Source organism: Microchirus variegatus (genome assembly GCF_963457635.1).
Source record: "Microchirus variegatus genome assembly, chromosome: 12".
Lineage (NCBI taxonomy): Eukaryota > Metazoa > Chordata > Actinopteri > Pleuronectiformes > Soleidae > Microchirus > Microchirus variegatus.
Genome location: NC_139813.1, coordinates 10,013,114 through 10,031,722, shown reverse-complemented (window position 1 = coordinate 10,031,722; position 18,609 = coordinate 10,013,114). Strand labels below are relative to the sequence as shown.

Genomic DNA, 18,609 nt, shown 5'->3' with positions numbered 1-18,609 from the left:
AGTGGACCTTATTTTTTATTTCAAATGTATTTTTCCTTGTGTCTGGCAGCCATGTTTTCACTGAGGGTGTGCCTGCCCGGTTCAAGACACAAAGCAGTCAGTACCTCATACAACCACACTCCTTCAAACAAACAAACTCACCTCCCAACACCCCGACTCACTATATTTAACAGGTTACACCTAGTTTGTGTAATCCATACAAAAGCCACATTGTGAAAAAAGACAAGGTTTGGTTTTATGTGGGAGTTATAGACAGGAAGCCAAATGGTAATGACATTAAAACCTCAACAAAATCGGTTTTAGGTGTTCCCCCCCCCAAAAAAAAAAATTCAGCTGCTGCTGCTGCTGCTCAGACGAGCGCTATTCATGTTTCTCATGTAACGCTTATCTGAAAATCCCACCCGTAAAAAACGACCTACAAATGGGACAAATAAAACAAAAAATGTCAGCGTGTCGATTCACCACAGAGGAAATGTTCTTGTTCTTTGGAAATAAAATGTCGTACTGAACCTTAAACATGTGCCCATATACATGTATATATATATACATGTATATTATATATATGTATATATATATATTTTCTTAGCTTAGCTGATAGAGTGTGTCTTCAAAACACCGTGGGAATGCCTGGGGACGGAAACAAAGGTATTACCCCTTCTCCGAATAACACCCACATTTCCCCGAAAAAACATGCATTTGCACATTCAGCGTGAAACTAAGTCAACGTATGGGGAGGATGTCAGAGTTCCTCATCTCAATTTGAAAGTTTCAATCAATTGGTCTCTGATGTCTTCACTTGACGAGACTAGAAAGCACTAGAGAGCTGTTGAAACCGTCATCAAAATCTCACGAGTATCACATCTGCGAAGAGTTTTTTTTTTTTTTTTTTACAGGTACAGAAACCTATTTGAAGTAATCGATTGTATTTGTTGTGGGAAAAACGCAGGACAAAAAAAACAAAAAAAAAACTTCCTTGGTTTTATTTTGTAAATCAGTGAATGAGGTCATGCATGTCTCCTCCCTGTGACTGTGCTGAAAGCATATTCTACACTGTGATTATATGAGATAATAACCACATAAAATGTTTTCCTTTCACAGAACACAAAGCCATGGTCAAGTCGAGAAACAGATTGACTCATACTGTCTAACAACGAATATGCCGACCCGTTATTTAGCATGGAAAACAGCCAACGTGTGGAGCTGCTGTATACTAAAATACTACTTTCCACTTTTTTTTTTTTTTTTTACATAAAACCACACGACATGAAAACATAGAGTGGGCGTAGAAGTGCTCTGTCACTGGACCTACAAGAGCAATTCATAAGCTGAGGATGACTTGCAGAGAAAAGGTCCACTGGGCGATTACTGTAACAATGCGCTGATAGTTTCCTCCTTTAAACAGGGAGGAAGTCGTCATGAGTGACAGTCGCGTATCTGGGAAGTTGAAGATATTTTTAGAACGCTGACCTAGGTGCACTGTCATAAAATTACTGACTCAGACAATGACCTTCAACTGACAGATACAAATAAAAGTTAGAGTAGTAGAGAAGATATGTGATTCAGTACAATGCTGAGAAATTTACATATTTGATTTCCTCCTACATGATTTGCCTTTATGCAATTCTGGAGCTGGAAGCAGGAAGCTATTTGTTTAATTTACTGTAGCTTTGAGGTCAAAAGTTATCCTGACTCCCTTCAGACTATAAGAAAAGCTAACCTGTCCTGCTAATGCTTCATAATTAAAATATAATATAACATTTACTTCTTTCAAGATTCATTTTGATGGGATAAAACAGACAGCTCAAATCTATCAGTCTTCAGTAAGTGTGATATAATATTCATATATAACTGCATATTTCCTTTATTGAAAAAAAAAATAAAAAAAAAATATATATATATATATATATACAAATACTTCATTACTGTACTTAAGTACCTAATTCACTTTACTTTGTTATTTATATTTCGAGCAACTTTTACTCCACTACATTTCTTCGAAACAAACTTATTCACTCATTACTACCAAATAAAATCAGAAGAAGGAGAAGAGTTGGTAATGGTCTGTATTTATACAGAGCTGCTTTACAATAAAGTTTTCACCCATTCACACGCTGCAACATGGGGTTAAGTCTAATTCAACCCACAACCTTCCACTGAGCTGCCATTGCGCAATTCTAACTCCTCACGTATATGTAGTACTTTTACTTCTAAAACTTCAAAAGTACATTTTATATCAGCAAATTATACATAACGCTCAAACCAGCACTCAGCATGCCAATGGCACGCTCCCTCATTTGGCATATTGACAAGTGACAAAAGTCCACATTTTGGTGTGCCCTTTTATTGCCAAGACCATAAGGAGCGTCTGTGTACTGGTCACTTATATTGACCACCACTCTGCCATGCTCCATGACTCTCGTGAGTTGAAATACTCAATCTGAGATTGTAGTCAATAGAAGAGGCCAAGTGACACTGGACTACTGGGTTTGAGCAAAACAAATCATTCCATAAACAAATGCATCGAGAATCTGAGCAAATGTCATGACGTTCTATCTTTGTTCACCATTTCAAGTTTGTGCGTTTATATTTTTGTTGAGCATAGTTGTACTTTTACTCACGTATCTCTTTAAGGTACTTTATACAAGACTGCTTTATTCACAACTCCATATCCGCCTAAAAGTAGCTTAGACTGGATCTTGTATCTATGGGCGAAGCAGTAAAGATTCAGTTTAATGTTTTACAGCCAAGTCATTGTGTTTTATCCCACGTTACCCTTCTGAAAACATGTACCTGTATGATTATATGTGACAAATAAGACTTGATTGATGGACTGACTGATCGATTGGTTGGTGGGTTAGTTGACTGAAACATATCTTTCACTTTGAATGGAGCAGCTTCATCAAGTGTTGCTGAACTGAGCGTCAGCCAATCAAATTATATTGAACAGCAATGGCGGACATCACTATCGTCTGAGCAATGGTGAAGTAATTCAAGACAAGAGGTGTGAGCATGACTGACTGACTGTTTGATTGGTAACACAGGATATGAAGTTGTTTAGAAGCAGCAGCAACATGCTGTGTTAAGTCCCCAAGCAGCAACATTACATATACAGGCTGTTTTTTAGAACTGTTTTTTTTTTTTGCAATTCAACACTTTATGAAAACTTTATGAATATGTTAATAATGTATGAAACCCCTCCAGGCCATGATATGTATACACTTGTTTCTGTGCAGGCGTCTTGTCGGGCTCCGAACCCCCTTAGCTTCATTATAATCACAACATTTTACAATGTGTTTTGATAGGTTGTCTCTGCACTCTGAACATGGCCTCCACATGACCTTATTGTAAGTTGACAGGAGGCAGGCGTATAACACGAGCCCGGCTTGTAAAAAAAAATAAAAAATGCTGACCTATATATTCACTCACTTGACACTTAATTAAGTACACCACCCTTATGAATGCAAATATCTTACAAACTCAATGCATTTAAGCACGTAGACAAGTTCAAACTGAGCATCAGGGTGGGGGTGAATGACGATTTCAATGCAACATGGTTAATTGTACCAGACGGGTTGGCCTGAGTGTTTTCAGGGTTTACAGAGAATAACGAACAGACAGAAAAACACTTACGTTACAGTACAATCAGGTTTTAACAAAAGATAATCCCTTAAACGTACAACCTGGGCCAGATTATAAACCAGTTGGGTGCCTGGACACCTCAGCACCTCCCTATGAACTACTTTCTAACTAACCCTTTCAGATATAATGGGTAAATAACATCAACCAAGGTTTATGAGTGAGGCAGACCTATTAGGACATACCACATAACATAGCCAGTGTTATATGGCTTCAGGGCCCGATTCAAATATTGGTTTAAATAATGTAGAAGCAAAAATATCAGGAGGCCTTGGGCCCCTGGGCCTGATCCCAGTAGACATGTACAACATTAAAGCGGCCAACATTAAAGCATACGGACTACAGCATCAGAAGACCACACCACACACTCGGTTATCATGGGAACACATGATACGTAAAGAAGAGTCTGGTAAGTGCTGTTCACTAATTAGCGTTACCATTTCACTGATATACAACATGTATAACCAGCGTGTTAAAAGTACGGCGTGAAAATCGAGCAACATTTATTGTTAGTGTTACATATTGCAGCTGAAAACTCAAAAGATGTTTAGTTTGTCCAGTGTGTGCTATGGGAAAAATATTACCAGTATAGTAACAGTTCATACAATGAGGTGACTGTACACTCATAAGTGTAGATGGCAACGCACACAAGGACACAGCGGCTCTCAGCTCTCTGCCTGGGTGCATAGTTCAATACCGCCATTAAATTTGCAGACGACACCATGGTCACAGGCTTCGTTAGTGGCAGGGACGAGACAGCGGTTCAGGGAGCAGGTCAAAAGGCTGGCAGGGTGGTGTACCAAACACAATATACTGCTCAACACCAGCAAAACAAACGACATGGTTATAGACTTCAGGAAACACAGAGGAAGAACCAGCTCCACTTTCCATCAACGGTGAGACTCTGTTCAGCTCTTTTAAGTTCCTGGGAACAAACACAACAGAGACTCCAGTTCCTGAGGCTGCTGAGAAGGAACCATGTGGAGAGGAAGTTGCTGGTGGTCTTTTACCGCAGCAGCATTGATACTGCATCATGTAGGTATGGTATGCCAACTGCTCAGTGGCAGAGAAACCTGCAAAGGGTCATCATGGCCAAGAGGAAATGGGGACTTGGTTTGAGTCTCCACCAGGTCAAAATTGACCGGAGTACCCCTGAGCAAGGTAACCAACCCCCATTGCTCTGCTCAGTGGCTGCCCTAATAGGAAGGTTTATGAAGATTATGTGTACAGATTACGTTTATATGTGTGCATTTATTTTTATGTAATGTAAAAGCACTTTTGTGGAACACTGTTGTTTTTAAAGGTGCTATACAAATAAAGGTATTATTATTATTATTATTATTATTTTACAGGAGGTACAGGTGCTTAAAAAAACAGCTTCTTCCCTGGGCCATAAGAACATAGACATAGTGATGAATCCTGAAAGTAATGTGTGTGTATATTGCTGTTTAAAATCCCTTTTAGTTTAGTTTAATGTATTCTATTTTACTTGTCCTATTCTTATTTTACTGCTTATTTACTGCCGGTGTAGAAGCACAGCAATTTCATTGTGCACCTGATGTGCAATGACAATAAAGTTTTATCAAGCTATTTTATGCCATTGTAAATATTAAACACTTAAATACAAAGCCAGATAGCTGTCGCCTTCAGTTCTTCACGGGTTAAGGCTCTCTCACCTCCATATTTAGCAAAGCGGTGGTAACGATTTCTCAACACGAAAGTGAAAATGCATGAATCCCTAAATGTCAAAGTCTTCCTTTAAGTGTAAATAATAGATGCTCTCCAGAAATGACATGTGTTTCACTTTCACAAATTGGCCATGATGCGTTTTCAGTATTAGTGTGAGTTGACTTTTTCTCCTTATACCCCCCACTTCATTAACCTTTTGCTGGGGCTGTTAATAATTTTAAAAAACAAACTTTTCCATCACGTTTTCATGAAATGTAGGTCATATATGTTCACATAAGAGTTGGAAACAATGACAAATTTCCTATGAAGAAAAAAACATGTAGATTTGCATCAATTAATTGAAATGTAACTATTATTTATAGAGTGTAATGTAATGTCATTGTATTTACTCTATTAATAATGAGGAAATATCCTCTTTAAAGGTATAAAATGTAACATTTCAGCATTAAATGTCTAAAACTACACCTCTAATGTTACTTATTTTGCTGAGTAATGTACTTACTTAAGCCAAACTGTTTCCAAGACTCTTTAAATGTATGAAAACTCATGTTTCTATTCAATGATTGTTTCATTTCGGTCGCCTTTTCATGCTGTCATCCACTTTACCTGCCTCTGCTTAACGTTAATAAGTGGCAAACCCTCACGAAACATCAGATTGAGGAAATAAATATTCTATTTTTTTTTTTTTTTATTGTATTGTGTGAATTTGTTGTATTATATCACGACTATTAATTGCCATGGTTCCACTACGCTTTTGGGGAAACCCTCAAACAATGACCTTTGCAACAGACATTACATACTGTGTCTTTAAAGGTGCATTATGTAATAAATCTAAAGCAACTGCCCATAAATATGTCACAGAGACTCAGGAATAATGTTCATATAACAAACTGCACTCACCAACAACAACAGTTCAGCCAAAATATTTGCATTAAAAAAAATATTTAGCAGACTTTGAAATCATGTTGTGGCATGTGGCGCCACCTACTGCCGTCTACCAACCATTGCAGTCAGTAGAGTCTCCGCTAACAAGCAACCATGGGTTGCCAGTTACGTTAAAAAACGAAACCTAAAAGACCTCGGTATTTTGAATTTGAATGTAGTAACTGTTTTTGGCCACATTCTTACATATGGCACCTTTAAATTTGATGCACACTATTTGACACTTTGAGTATTTTGGATAGTCAGCAAAAGTATCACTTTTTTATTAGGTATTTATTACTTAATAATCTGGCAGCTCCAAAGTTTCACCAGTCACCACCCATTTGTTGAAGAATGTGTGCTGATGCGAGTATTGGGTGGTCAGTATCATGACCTCAGCTCCTCACTGACAGGGTGTGATGCTCCCTCAGGCACCTACTGACTCAGATAAGCGGCGCTTTTACCAACACGCAGACAGAGGGCAATGTACGGCGCTTGACTGGCGTCAGTGCTCCGTCAGCGGTTGGTGCCCATGGTAACCACATGTAAACACAAGGCAAGTGCAGACAGGGCACACTCGCACGGCATTACGACAACAACAAAAGTTCTCAAAGACGTAAAGTGGAAGTGCCAGTATTTCCTGGATTAGGTGAAAATCTGTCCATATAAAGACCAAAAAAAAAAGACAAAATCACAGGATCTTAGCAACTGGAGAGAAAACACACTGCTGCAAGTACAGTTTGTCCCCAGATGTGTGATTGTGACACAGATTAAAGCATGGGTGGAATTCACAGCAGACACACAGGAGATGGAGAGCGCCTGTTACGAGTGATCGTTCGTCTGCCACTCAGTGACATCACAGCCCCAACTGGGTGTGCGTATGTGTGTCTGTCTGGTGTGTGCATAAGCGCAATCACAGATGAGTATCACCCCCACAGAGGTGTGATAGCTTTAGTTGCCCTTGGATACGGTTGCTATGTTTCCACCAAGCCACCTCTTTACAGTGTAAACACAAGCGATCCTGGGAATTTTATCTCAAATGTCAGGGGAGCACAAACAGGTAGCTCTGTCACGCACACACCTCACCACCGTGTTGTGACATACAGAGGAATTTCCTTTTCTTTCAAAAAAAAAAAACTTGCCTTGAAGCATAAGTGGGACAAAGGCAAACGAAGAGAAGAAGAATGTCACAAGGAAAGTCACAATATGGGGTTTGAAAAAAAAGAAAAAAAGAGGACATTTTAAATTCCTACCAAAAGTCATAGCTATGTGAATTCTGCATGAAATACACATGAACTTTACCCTTCAGTGCCAAGTCAGAGCATCTGCAGTGCATGAACGGGTAAGTCCAGAACATCCCAGTGTGGAACATGCAGTGCAGTTTTTCACAAGGGGAGTCTCCATGAGGAAACTTCAGAATCTTCCCCTCTTCCTGTGCACTGACTGTGCTGCGTACATTTACTTCATAGAGTAACCGTGGACAGAAGCAAGTGTTGAAATCTGGCCACCTAAAAAAAAGAGGCTGCAGACTGCTCACACACACACGCACACACAAGCCAGACATTTAAAAATAATTTTCATTCACGCTTCAGGGACAGCGGAACATATTTCACATTCCTGATGACGATAATAAAACACTAAGGTGTTTCTTCTTTAATCTATTGTGACTGTGGGAGTTTTTGATTGAGTCAGATAAAGTGTACTATATGCAAATAAGTCATGGAGTAATGCAATAATGCATTGTATTGCAAGTCCGGGTATTGCAGGTTTTTGAATGATTGAATGTTGCATGTTTTAGTAATAGTAATATTTTTTGTAATTATTTTTCTTTTTCCTAATTTATCCTGATTTATATCGTTTTTTTTATTACTGTTCTGCACATTTAAGTGATGTAAAGTTTATAATGGGACACTTGTTTATCAGTGTGCTCTGTCCCTTTATCTAAAAGCAAAGCATTTCAAAAAAAAGAAAGAAAGAAATGATAGGTTTTCAATTAAAACCATACATGCATGCAGTCAAGTGGGCTTTAGTTCTGGATTAATGTGTTTAATCCAAACCCAACAGCTCAAAAAAGTAACAGATTAAACTACATTTGATTTCCTTTTGCATTATTTTTGGTGAAATAACACAGATGCATGTATATTTTGTGGTGATTACATGTGTCATAGGAGTAGTAGTAGTATTATTATTTCTGTCCCTTTAACTAAAGCAATACATTTAAAAATAATAATAACAAATGATAGGTTTCTAAATAAAAGTGCAGTCAAACTGGCTTCAGATCTGGATTAATGTGTTTAATCCAAACCCAACAGCTCAAAAAAGTAACAGATTAAACTAAATTTGAATTTCTTTTGCATTATTTTTGGTGAAATAACACAGATGCATGTATATTTTGTGGTGATTACATGTGTCGTAATAGTAGTATTTCTGTCCCTTTAACTAAAGCAATACATTTAAAAAAAATTAGGCTTCAGATCTGAATTATGGTGTTCAATCCAAACCCAACAGCTAATTAAAAATAAGTTAACGTGAAATAATTCAGATTCATTTTATGTTGTGGTGTTTACGTGTGCAGCAGGAGATGAAGTACAACTATAAATGAGCCTTGTGTACATAAATACACTTATCTTTTAGTAGTTAAGTGATAACAGCATGTGGTTGACGGTGTGTAGGTGTGGGCTACTGTTTATTTTCAGTGTACATTTTTTGAATTGAACTTTTAAAGAGTTAAATGTGGACAATTGGGTCAGAGGTATAACATGGAAACATGTTGAGTGCTGATTTGGTTAACCACTTCGACAAAATGACATTTCCCCCCCAGTGCAGAAGGGAATTCTTCAAGAGTCAGTGAGACTCTGTCTCATTCATGCGCACCTCGTCGCTCATTCACTGAAATAAATCGCGTCTTTTTAAAACCTACACGGCTGCTGTAAAAAGAGGTGTCGAATAGGAAACTACAAAAGTTTTCGTTCTGAGTGAGTCGAAGGGGGGGGATTTTTCTCACAAAAAGCACATCTCCCTCCGTGTGATTTCCCTCTAATGGAAATCCCCGCCAGGTCTCCGCCCAGAGCCTCTAAAACCAGAGCGCCTCCCCTCTCAGGGCCACACTTCTTACCCTGACCTTTGAAACAGACACAGACACACAGACAGCGCACACAACTCGGAGAAACAACAACCTGCAAACAACAGTCGACATGGACGTGCACAGAGTTCCCAACGCTCACGCTCAAATGGATTATAACTTGGACAACATGGGGCCCAAACACGACAAGGCGCTGCCGTGCCAGGAGGACCGCTTTGACAGCGGCCTGGAGTCCCTGAAGGAGGACGAGCTCGTCAGCGAGTTCGAAATGATGGACGTGAACGTGCCGGAGCGCGCGCAGAGGGATTACGAGCCGTGGAGGAGTGCAGTGACCGAGGATGGTGACACGTAAGTGGACACTCGCTTTGTGTGTGTGTGTGTGTGTGTGTGGATTGTTACGGTTAAATTGTGCATTTGCGAGAGTTTCGCGAGCGGATTGGAGTTGCGCATTTTGCGCGTTAAAACGTTTTTAAACGCAGTTGCACTGGGGAGGTTTGAAAAGCTGCAAAAGTGCGCATAAAAAAAGGAGGAAGTTGCAGGGAAAAGAAGTGGGCTTTAAAGTATCTCTCTGTGTGTGTGTGTTGCGTGCATCGCAGTGTGTACTCAGTGTGTGTACTTTGGCTCACAGCGCAGTCTGGGCGGAGCTAAAGTGCGCGTTGCGCGTTCAGGAAAGTCCCTGGCGCGCTGCCAGTAACTGATAAAGCATCAGATGTGTCAAGCCACAACTGGTGGAAATAACCCGACAAAACTCCATTCTTGCGAAACGCTCCACTGCTCAGGCTTTGTTCTCCCTTCATTTGCCTGGAACCACTTCCTCGGGTGCATTAAACAAACACAACAATAAAGTTTTCATGGAAAAGCAGTGTTTTTTTTTTTAACTCACTTTTTTCCTCTCCCTCTCCTCTTCCCCCACAGGCCTCTACACTTGTCCATCATTCACGAAGCCACAGATTATGCCCTCCAGATGATCAAGCTCTCCCACAATCACCCATTCCTCAACGTGCAGAACCACCAGAGACAGGTAATAACCAGTCACACGTGAATAATCACCTTCAGCTAAATAAAGAACCCTCTTTTACTTCCTTCCTTCCACACACACTCAGAGTGGGTTAATAATTAAATGTCCCTCCCTCCAGACCGCTCTCCATCTCGCAGTGATCACCGAGCAGCCACAGTTGGTGGAGAAGCTGCTGAAGGCCGGCTGTGACCCGCGGCTCACGGACAACTGCGGCAACACGGCTTTGCACATTGCCTGCAAGAGAGGCTCCCTCGCCTGCTTCAGTGTCATTACTCAGACCTGCCAACGCCACCTGACCTCCATCATGTCCTTCCCCAACTACAATGGTAGGTTCAGGAAAAAATGCAGAACTCTATATTTATTATTCTTTTACATTTTATTCTTGGATTCATTGACACTGACTGAACTTTCCCTCATTTTCCTCCTTCAGGACACAGTTGTCTCCACTTGGCGTCAATTAACGGCTACATCTCATTGGTGGAGAACCTGGTGAAGCTGGGTGCAGACATCAACGCACAGGTAGGTGTCATTGAGGCAGTCTTTCCATCAAGTTTTTTTTTTTTCGACATAAAGGCAAAGGAAAAGGGAGCAGGAAGCTAACGCAACATTTTTTCCACTTTGTTTCCCATAGGAACAATGCAGCGGTCGCACGGCACTTCACTTGGCAGTGGATCTCCAGAACTCCACGCTGGTGCGCTGTCTGCTCGACCTCGGCGCCAACGTCAACTGCTTGAACTACGGCGGCTTCACGGCGTACCACCTCACGTACGGGCGCCAGAACGAAGAGATCCGGTGCCAGTTGTTTGAGAGGACGGCACAGGAGCTGAGGGAGCTGCCCGAAAGCGAATCAGACGACAGCGACATGGAGGATCTGGACCTGTCGGAAGATGAGGTCAGTATCCGAGTCACAATGATCGGAAAACCTCAGACCAGATCTCAGTAGCGTAGTTCTAATATAATAATAAAAAGTGTTGGTTCCTAAAACATTTTTATCTTATCTCTTCCCTACAGCTTTACGACGACATAAAGTTTGGAAAATAAACCGAAGCATTCTTCTGCTGATGAATCAGTGACAGTGAAGCTGCTGCTGGGTTGCCTACGGCCCCACAACGAGGGACAAGTCAGTGTCCGTCCCCCCCGTCCAGGTCCAAGTCACAGGCGCTGGCCCCCGGGATCACAAACACAAATGAAGATGGCGTCTAGTCCGGTCAAAGCCAGTCCAAGTCACAGAAGTCTGTGCCGAGAACCACGTACCAGCAAGACCACAACCTCCATGTAGTCTTTTCTTTATTCTGTAAAAAATTAAATATCTATATATATATATATTGATGTGTACATATTAGACTTGTAATATATTGTAAATGCAGAGATATTATTTTTGTACACGTGCTCATGTTGTGTGAATTTAACTATTTACATAAGAAAAATGCTCAGAATAAAAAAAGAAGTCTATGAATATAAAGCACTTGGATCAGTGTGTTTCCTCCACTCAGCGTTATTTTTTATTTTTTTTACGATTGCTCACTGATCTCCTTCTGTGCGATGACTCTCTCGTGTTCTTTCCACGTTGTAAAAATAAGTTAGCATTTCTCACTTCTCACACAAAATGACGAGGCAGGGAGTCATCAGTCAGACTTGTGAAAGAGTAAGAACCGATCACACTCAGAATGGTCTGGGATTTCCTTGTTGGGGCGAGGTCACCTGGTCTCTGAGTCACTGCGCTGAAAGTCCCTGGGCAAGAACAAGAGGAGCATAATGTACTTCAGTATTCCGCCCCGCCCTGGAAGAACCACTGCTGAATAGCAACTCAGTCCTGGCACTGGGTACAAATACCAAGGAAATTTTGGAAGTAGGAAATGTGTTTTTCTTTTCTTTTTTTTTTTTTTACATAGACGGGAAAAAGTGTGCCACGCATGAGTTGGTGTCAACAGCAAACCTGGAATTTTTCAGTCAGGAATTACCTGAATTGACAGCCTCTCATTTCCAATGTGAAGTAAAACTGGAACAAACACTAAGTGAGAAAAACACAGTGATAAGACTTAATAGCTGTAATTTTCCTCGGGCTGTAAAGCTCAACTGAGCAGAGGGATTTTCCGAGGACCAGTAAGCAGGTTGCTGCTACTTTAAAGAGAGTGGAACTTGACGTACGAGATGTTAACATGAATCAAGAGTGAAAATTCCCAACATATGTAACAAAAACAGAAACAGGGTTTCTGATTTTTAAAAAAACAAAGAAATAAGACAATGCTGATGTAATGAGTCTTATTAGAAAGACCTGACACGTTAACATACTTTCTGATCACAAGTGATGACAAAGTCCTCCCCACACTGAGCTGAATCCACACACTGGAGCCCATTGTTAAAACCAAGTGTATCTCAGTTGTATCTGCTAAGCTGAAGTCATCTATTTCTGACAGGCTACAGGTGCATGAAAAAAATGTAAATGAGGTCAAATCTGGTGACTTTATCATTCACTGTGTAGTAGAATAACCACTGGTGTGCCGTGTGATTTTTTTTTTTTTAGTGCAGCAAGAGCCACAACAGGAAGCTCTGGGGTAGAGCTGAGCAGTCGCTCATGTTCCATTTCCTCCTGCTGCTAAATTCAACCGACAGACGAAAACACAGCTGATGAAACAGAGGAATGAGGTTACATGGGAGTTTAAAGGTGCGCACATTGTGTTTAGTACGTTGTGTTTAAATCAAATTGAACCAGCTGTAAGAGGAAAAAATAAATATCAGGAAATGCATGATTTTACTCCAAAAACTTTTTTTAATTTTTGAATGAAACAGTGGGGGGGTAAATGTACAGCAAACAAAGATAACACCAGTCTCCATCTGGGACTCGTATATCCCATCATGCTCTAACTTAATCCAACAGGTGATGCGTCTCTGCTCGCTCAGTCCCGCTCTGCCAAGGACACCAGGTGGACGTCCACTTCAGTCTCTGTCAGAATCCTGGAGAGAACAAAATATGCATAATAATTATAACAAAAACAAAAATATATTTTGCTAAATGAAGAGACTTCGATAAATTATTTTGTTCAGTCACAGACGGAAAAATGTGCAAATGTGAGTATATGACCTGAGGGAATGTTACCGTCTCTGAAACCCTCCCCCCATACTGACATGTGTTTTATAACATACTTTATATTGTCTGACTTAAAGACTCATTTACCTTTTTTAGGTTGTTTTGCAGAGTAACCAGTTGTTGCTGAAGCTGGAATAGAGACAGGGTTTTTTCTAAACCTGGTAACAGGGGGCGCTACACCCTCTGACCAAAATGTAAATTTATCATTTGATGGTAAGTATTATGCTACTTTACACGACATGCAGTCTTGCTTAAAACAATCGCTTTCTCGTAAAAAATATGGAATTTGTTTCAGAGAAAATGCATAATGACCACCAAAAATACCAAATAGACATTCACCGACCCAGTTTTTATCCGTCTGTGTTGCCGGCCACTTTGCTATGGCAAAAACTGCACAAATACATATTCGTGATAATTCATATCCTTATACAGATCATTTGACTTGAAATGAGACTCTCGCAACCTGTAACATTTCACCACGAGCGCACAATTTTTAACAGACAAACTTTTTTTTGTAATAATTACCCCCTTAGGGAGCCTTAGAATGCCCCATTTTTTCCTCAAATTTCCAAAAACTCACACAATGCACAATGGAAGGAGGCAACGTTACATCTTCCACACCATCAGTGTTGCCCTCATACGCCTTTTCTCTAGAAAAAAACCCCCCTGAGAGATGTTTCCACAGCTGCTCAGTAGAACAGCCAATAGCAGCGCTCATCTCTCCACGAACTGCACTGTGACTGATTATTTACAAGGCTGGAAACAGAGCCCAGAGGAGGTGCAGAGGTCCAGTTCTCTATCAAATAATTTGAGTTACATTACCATTACAACCATTCAGCAGCAGTGCACTACTGCAACGATGTTGCTGAGCACTGCAAAAGACTAAATAAAATAAATAATCTATAATGCACCGTCGTGGCATTATCACGGACACCGGCACAGAACAGCAACAACCCAAAAATAACATCAAAAACATGTCGCTGGCTGTGAACAGTATATACAGTACATTGATTTTATACTTGTACCTATTTTCCAAAATATTTTTTTTAGGTAGCTGCTATTTTCATCTTACAGATATCTGCTTCACCATCTTGCACAGTTGTCTTTTACCTGAACTTGGGATCCTGCGTTGCGACAATGCCAACCTCCAGCTCTGAAGGCTTGAAGTCAATGGAGAGAACAGTTGACAGACAAGAAATTGCTGTCTGCAGGTGAGAAAAATGTGGAACAAACAGAGAGGTGGGTTTGTAAGAACAGAAGATTAGGTTTATGTTTATGACATATACATGATACTGGATTGTATAATATTAATATTTGATATGATGTTATATGGCAACAGTGTCAGGAAAACACTTTTAAAGTTTCACATTCATGTTACTTGAACCTGAGCTAATCGGCAGTCATAAAATGACTTTACATACCTCGATGGTTTGCTCAAAGGTCCAGTCAAGTTTCTTTTTCACTTTCTTTTCAAGGAAGCTGGTGGCTTCTGTCTGCTTGACTCCAGCGGCAGTTGCCTTGAAGCCACAGTAGTAGCCCGCAGGGTCACATTTGTACACTTGAGGGCCGTTCTCCTCGTCAACGCCGATCATAATCATACCTGCAGGACCAGTGGCAGTTACACATTTTTTGGTTGTAAAAAAATATTTCCATCAAATATAACAAATGAAAAACAGATGGTATATCAGGACACATTACAGGGTTAGTGTGAATGCCCATATTACTGTATTTAATTCAAATATCCCAGTTAAGAATGAATAAATGAATTTTTAATTGGACAAGTTAAAAGAAAATTTAAAAAAAAGAAAACAAATTCAAGGCAAATTATTTATGATAAAAAAGAAGCATTATTATTTTTGCAACATCAAAACAAAAATGGTGCTGAACTACACAAGAAGAAAATATTACTACCATTGTCCTATGTCTGAAAGTAGCTGGAAAGAAGTGTGAATTTATCAAGCCCTAGCCCTTCTTTGCTTTATGTCTTGAAATGTAATAGTTTCTGTTGCGTTTACCATATTTGTATAAACCATTTAAACAAATAAAATAAAAGCGAGATAATAAAAGAGCATTGTCATTCTAAAATGTAGGGCTGCTACTAACCATCATTGACTAATCTGTCGATTATTTTCTCAATTCATTGATTAGATGTTTGGACCTTAAGATGATTTCGTTGCAACATGCAGCCAAATTACATTTGAAAATGCATACGTACAGCAGCCCAGTGGTCGCATCTCAGCGTTCTGCGTGTAGACTTGTGAGATGTCGGCGATCCTCTTACACAGCATGTCCACTGGAATCTCATAACCATACTTGTACTGCCAGTTTGCAGCCTCATAGCGAGCTCGCTGCACTTGGGACCTGCTGTCGGCTGCAGGAACATGTGGAAAAGGGTAAAAAAAAAAGAAAAGCTGATGTTTGTCAAAGCATCCAATAAACAGCAGTGTTTCAAATGTTGAATGCAATTCAGAAATCTTATTGACAGAAAACTATTTCAGTCATGGTAAATCTACTTTAACCAAAAACCCTAATATAAAGAAAAAAGACATGGGTGTGTTTAATTTGGTTTTCAACTAAATTGTTCCCGCTTACTGAAATGTTTACGAGTCGTCACGATACGACTAACTTTAACAAATATGCTTAGAAAAACATTTAAATATAAAGTAAAGAGGGGAGAAAATGCATAAAATAATACACTAATGGTAATCGTAAAGGTAAACATGTTTACGGAGAGCACAACATTTCCCGATTGCTTTTGTTTCTTACCTGTCATCCCTGACATTACACATCCAATATTATCTGTTATTCTGAAAAGGTGGGTCACTGTGGCGGCATCCAGGAGCTTGTCCTGTTTTGCAGGGGAGAAAAAAAAGAGCATGTGACTATGACCTCATCATATAAAATATTTTTTTCCAAACACTTCGTTATCGACACAAATTAATCAACATCAAAGGGTGGTCCACATTTCACACACAGAAATGCAACCAAATATCTATTGGCCCTTTCTAACAGCAATTAAAGACAATTCTAACCAAGACTATAAATATAAACTTATACAAATAAAAAATGTAACAATTACCTAATTTAACAGATTTTATACATTTGCTGTCTTTTATCTTTCTGAAGTAATCATATATTAAAAACACAAAACACTATAAACTAAATAAAATAATACTACAGCATCACAAATTAAACCAAAGCCATGATACATCTCAATCAGTACTTTTTTATTTATATTTATTTCTATGCTAACGACTACCAGCAATAATGAGGTCTTCTTTATTCTTAATATGAAATTGTAACTATTTTAGAAGCAGATAAATTATCTGACAAAATGAACAAGGTGTATATTCAGTCACTCATTAACATTACCAAAAAGAAGCATAACAAACAGTTGAGGACGGATTTCGATGAATTCAAATTATTATGGCACAGGGAACATGGTTAGATTTTGTTGCCACTTGAGTGTATCAGCAAGACGGAAGCTGACAGCTTTGGTGGAGGTTTGTGCTCTCAGAGTGCTATATCGTATTATTAAGATGCCTGATTAAAATGCAATGATTTATCCCACAATAAAGGACACTTTTAGCTATAGGAGGAAATGAATGAAGTGAGCTCACAGTATCACAACTGTCAAAAGCTCTGCAGTATGTAAACAACTCACCGGTACTTTTTTCTGTGTGACAACAACCGCACAGTCCTTCCCTCGAACTGCTACTGATGTAAGTCCACCTTGGTTAATGGCCTTGAAAGCATATTCTGCAGGGAAGATCAAATGTCATTATGATAACAGGACATTTAGGAAAGAATAAAGCACTCAAGAAAAATGACTACTTCCAAACACACATGCTGACCCCCACAGCAAGAAATCTGATTGGTTGAGGATACATTCTAATTGTATAAATTAAATTAATTGAATAAATTGTTCAATTAACTGTCATTAAAAGTTCACTTCAGCACCTTTCTGCAAACCGTTATTGATCAGATAACTATTCTAGAGTACATCTATCATACTGATAGATCACTGAAATACATAAAAATAGCATACATGAGAACAAATTATAATATAACTGGGATTGTTTGATTAAAATTATACTCTAAATTATCTTTCCCAAACCGGAGCAGTTCCATGAATGGCAATTTGACACATTAAGCAATGAATCAGCTTGCTTTGCAGCAATGCTAAGCATGCTAATTAGCATGCTAACCGGTTAGCTATTTTGATTCTCTTCTGTTAAATGCAGCTGCAAGGAGCGTGTACGTAAATTAACAAGCCGCCCTGCATCAGCTATACGTTCGTGATGTTTAATAACCCCGTTTTTGTTTACGACGGGAGCTATTTATCAGATGGAAAACAAGCTAGGCGAACCATGACAGGGCATTTAGCTAGCTAGCAAACAACTGAACCCTTCACCCGGCTTTTGTGTGAACGCGTCCACATACTCACCGACTTGATAGAGTCTTCCTTCAGGAGAGAAGATGGTAATGTGTCGGTCGAACCCTGCACTAGAGCCTCGGGACATATTAGAACGTGAGGTTGGCCGAGAAGTTCGTCCAAATGGATTTGCGAGCAGACTTTCAAGCACAGTATTTCCACCCGGAAGTTGAAATGAATGGAAAGGAACTTCTTCCGGTGTAAGAGGCCTGCTTCGTTTCTATGGTGATATGATAAGGTTAACAACAACGACGTCCCCACGATATATAATATAATATAATATAATATAATATAATATAATATAATATAATATAATATAATATAATATAATATAATATAATATAATATATTTGACACGTTAGAACAGTTATTAATTTAATTTGCTGTTATAACAACTATATATACTATATAGGCTAACTTATTAATATACTGATTTGGTTGTTATTTCATTACATATTATTATTTTTGGGGGAATTTACTGATGTTTGAGTGTTACTAAGAAAAATATTAAATCTGTACAAATAAAGTGGTCATGTTTGTTAACATAATTCAAAATGCAAATGACAAATTTGGTTGATATTTGCTCAGGAGTTATATATATTAAAAAAGTAGAAAAGTTTGGTGGTGACACTAAAAATTGCGACATAGAAGAGTTGACACTGTGGGAAACTGAATGCTTTCTACAGTTCATTATTTAGCATTAACAGATACATAAACTATTATATTACTATCATTTTTTT

General features: G+C 39.1%; 2 protein-coding genes across 2 annotated transcripts; one reads left to right on the top strand and one right to left on the bottom strand.

The window, feature by feature from the left end:
- The first annotated feature begins 9,377 nt into the window (after positions 1–9,377).
- Positions 9,378–11,793, top strand: LOC310934947 (NF-kappa-B inhibitor alpha-like). The gene is made up of 6 exons (XM_083898756.1): positions 9,378–9,676; positions 10,244–10,349; positions 10,465–10,672; positions 10,777–10,865; positions 10,978–11,238; positions 11,358–11,793. The coding sequence occupies exons 1-6, from the start codon at positions 9,441–9,443 to the stop codon at positions 11,385–11,387; spliced, it is 930 nt and encodes a 309-aa protein (XP_083754882.1). The 5' UTR covers positions 9,378–9,440; the 3' UTR covers positions 11,388–11,793.
- A 1,317-nt stretch (positions 11,794–13,110) lies between these two features.
- LOC310935185 (proteasome subunit alpha type-6) lies at positions 13,111–18,024 on the bottom strand. Its single transcript, XM_083899032.1, has 7 exons — positions 17,882–18,024; positions 17,099–17,193; positions 16,201–16,282; positions 15,650–15,805; positions 14,856–15,034; positions 14,545–14,639; positions 13,111–13,301 (listed from the first exon to the last, which is right to left on the bottom strand). The coding sequence occupies exons 1-7, from the start codon at positions 17,955–17,957 to the stop codon at positions 13,244–13,246; spliced, it is 741 nt and encodes a 246-aa protein (XP_083755158.1). The 5' UTR covers positions 17,958–18,024; the 3' UTR covers positions 13,111–13,243.
- Between the last annotated feature and the right edge of the window lie 585 nt (positions 18,025–18,609).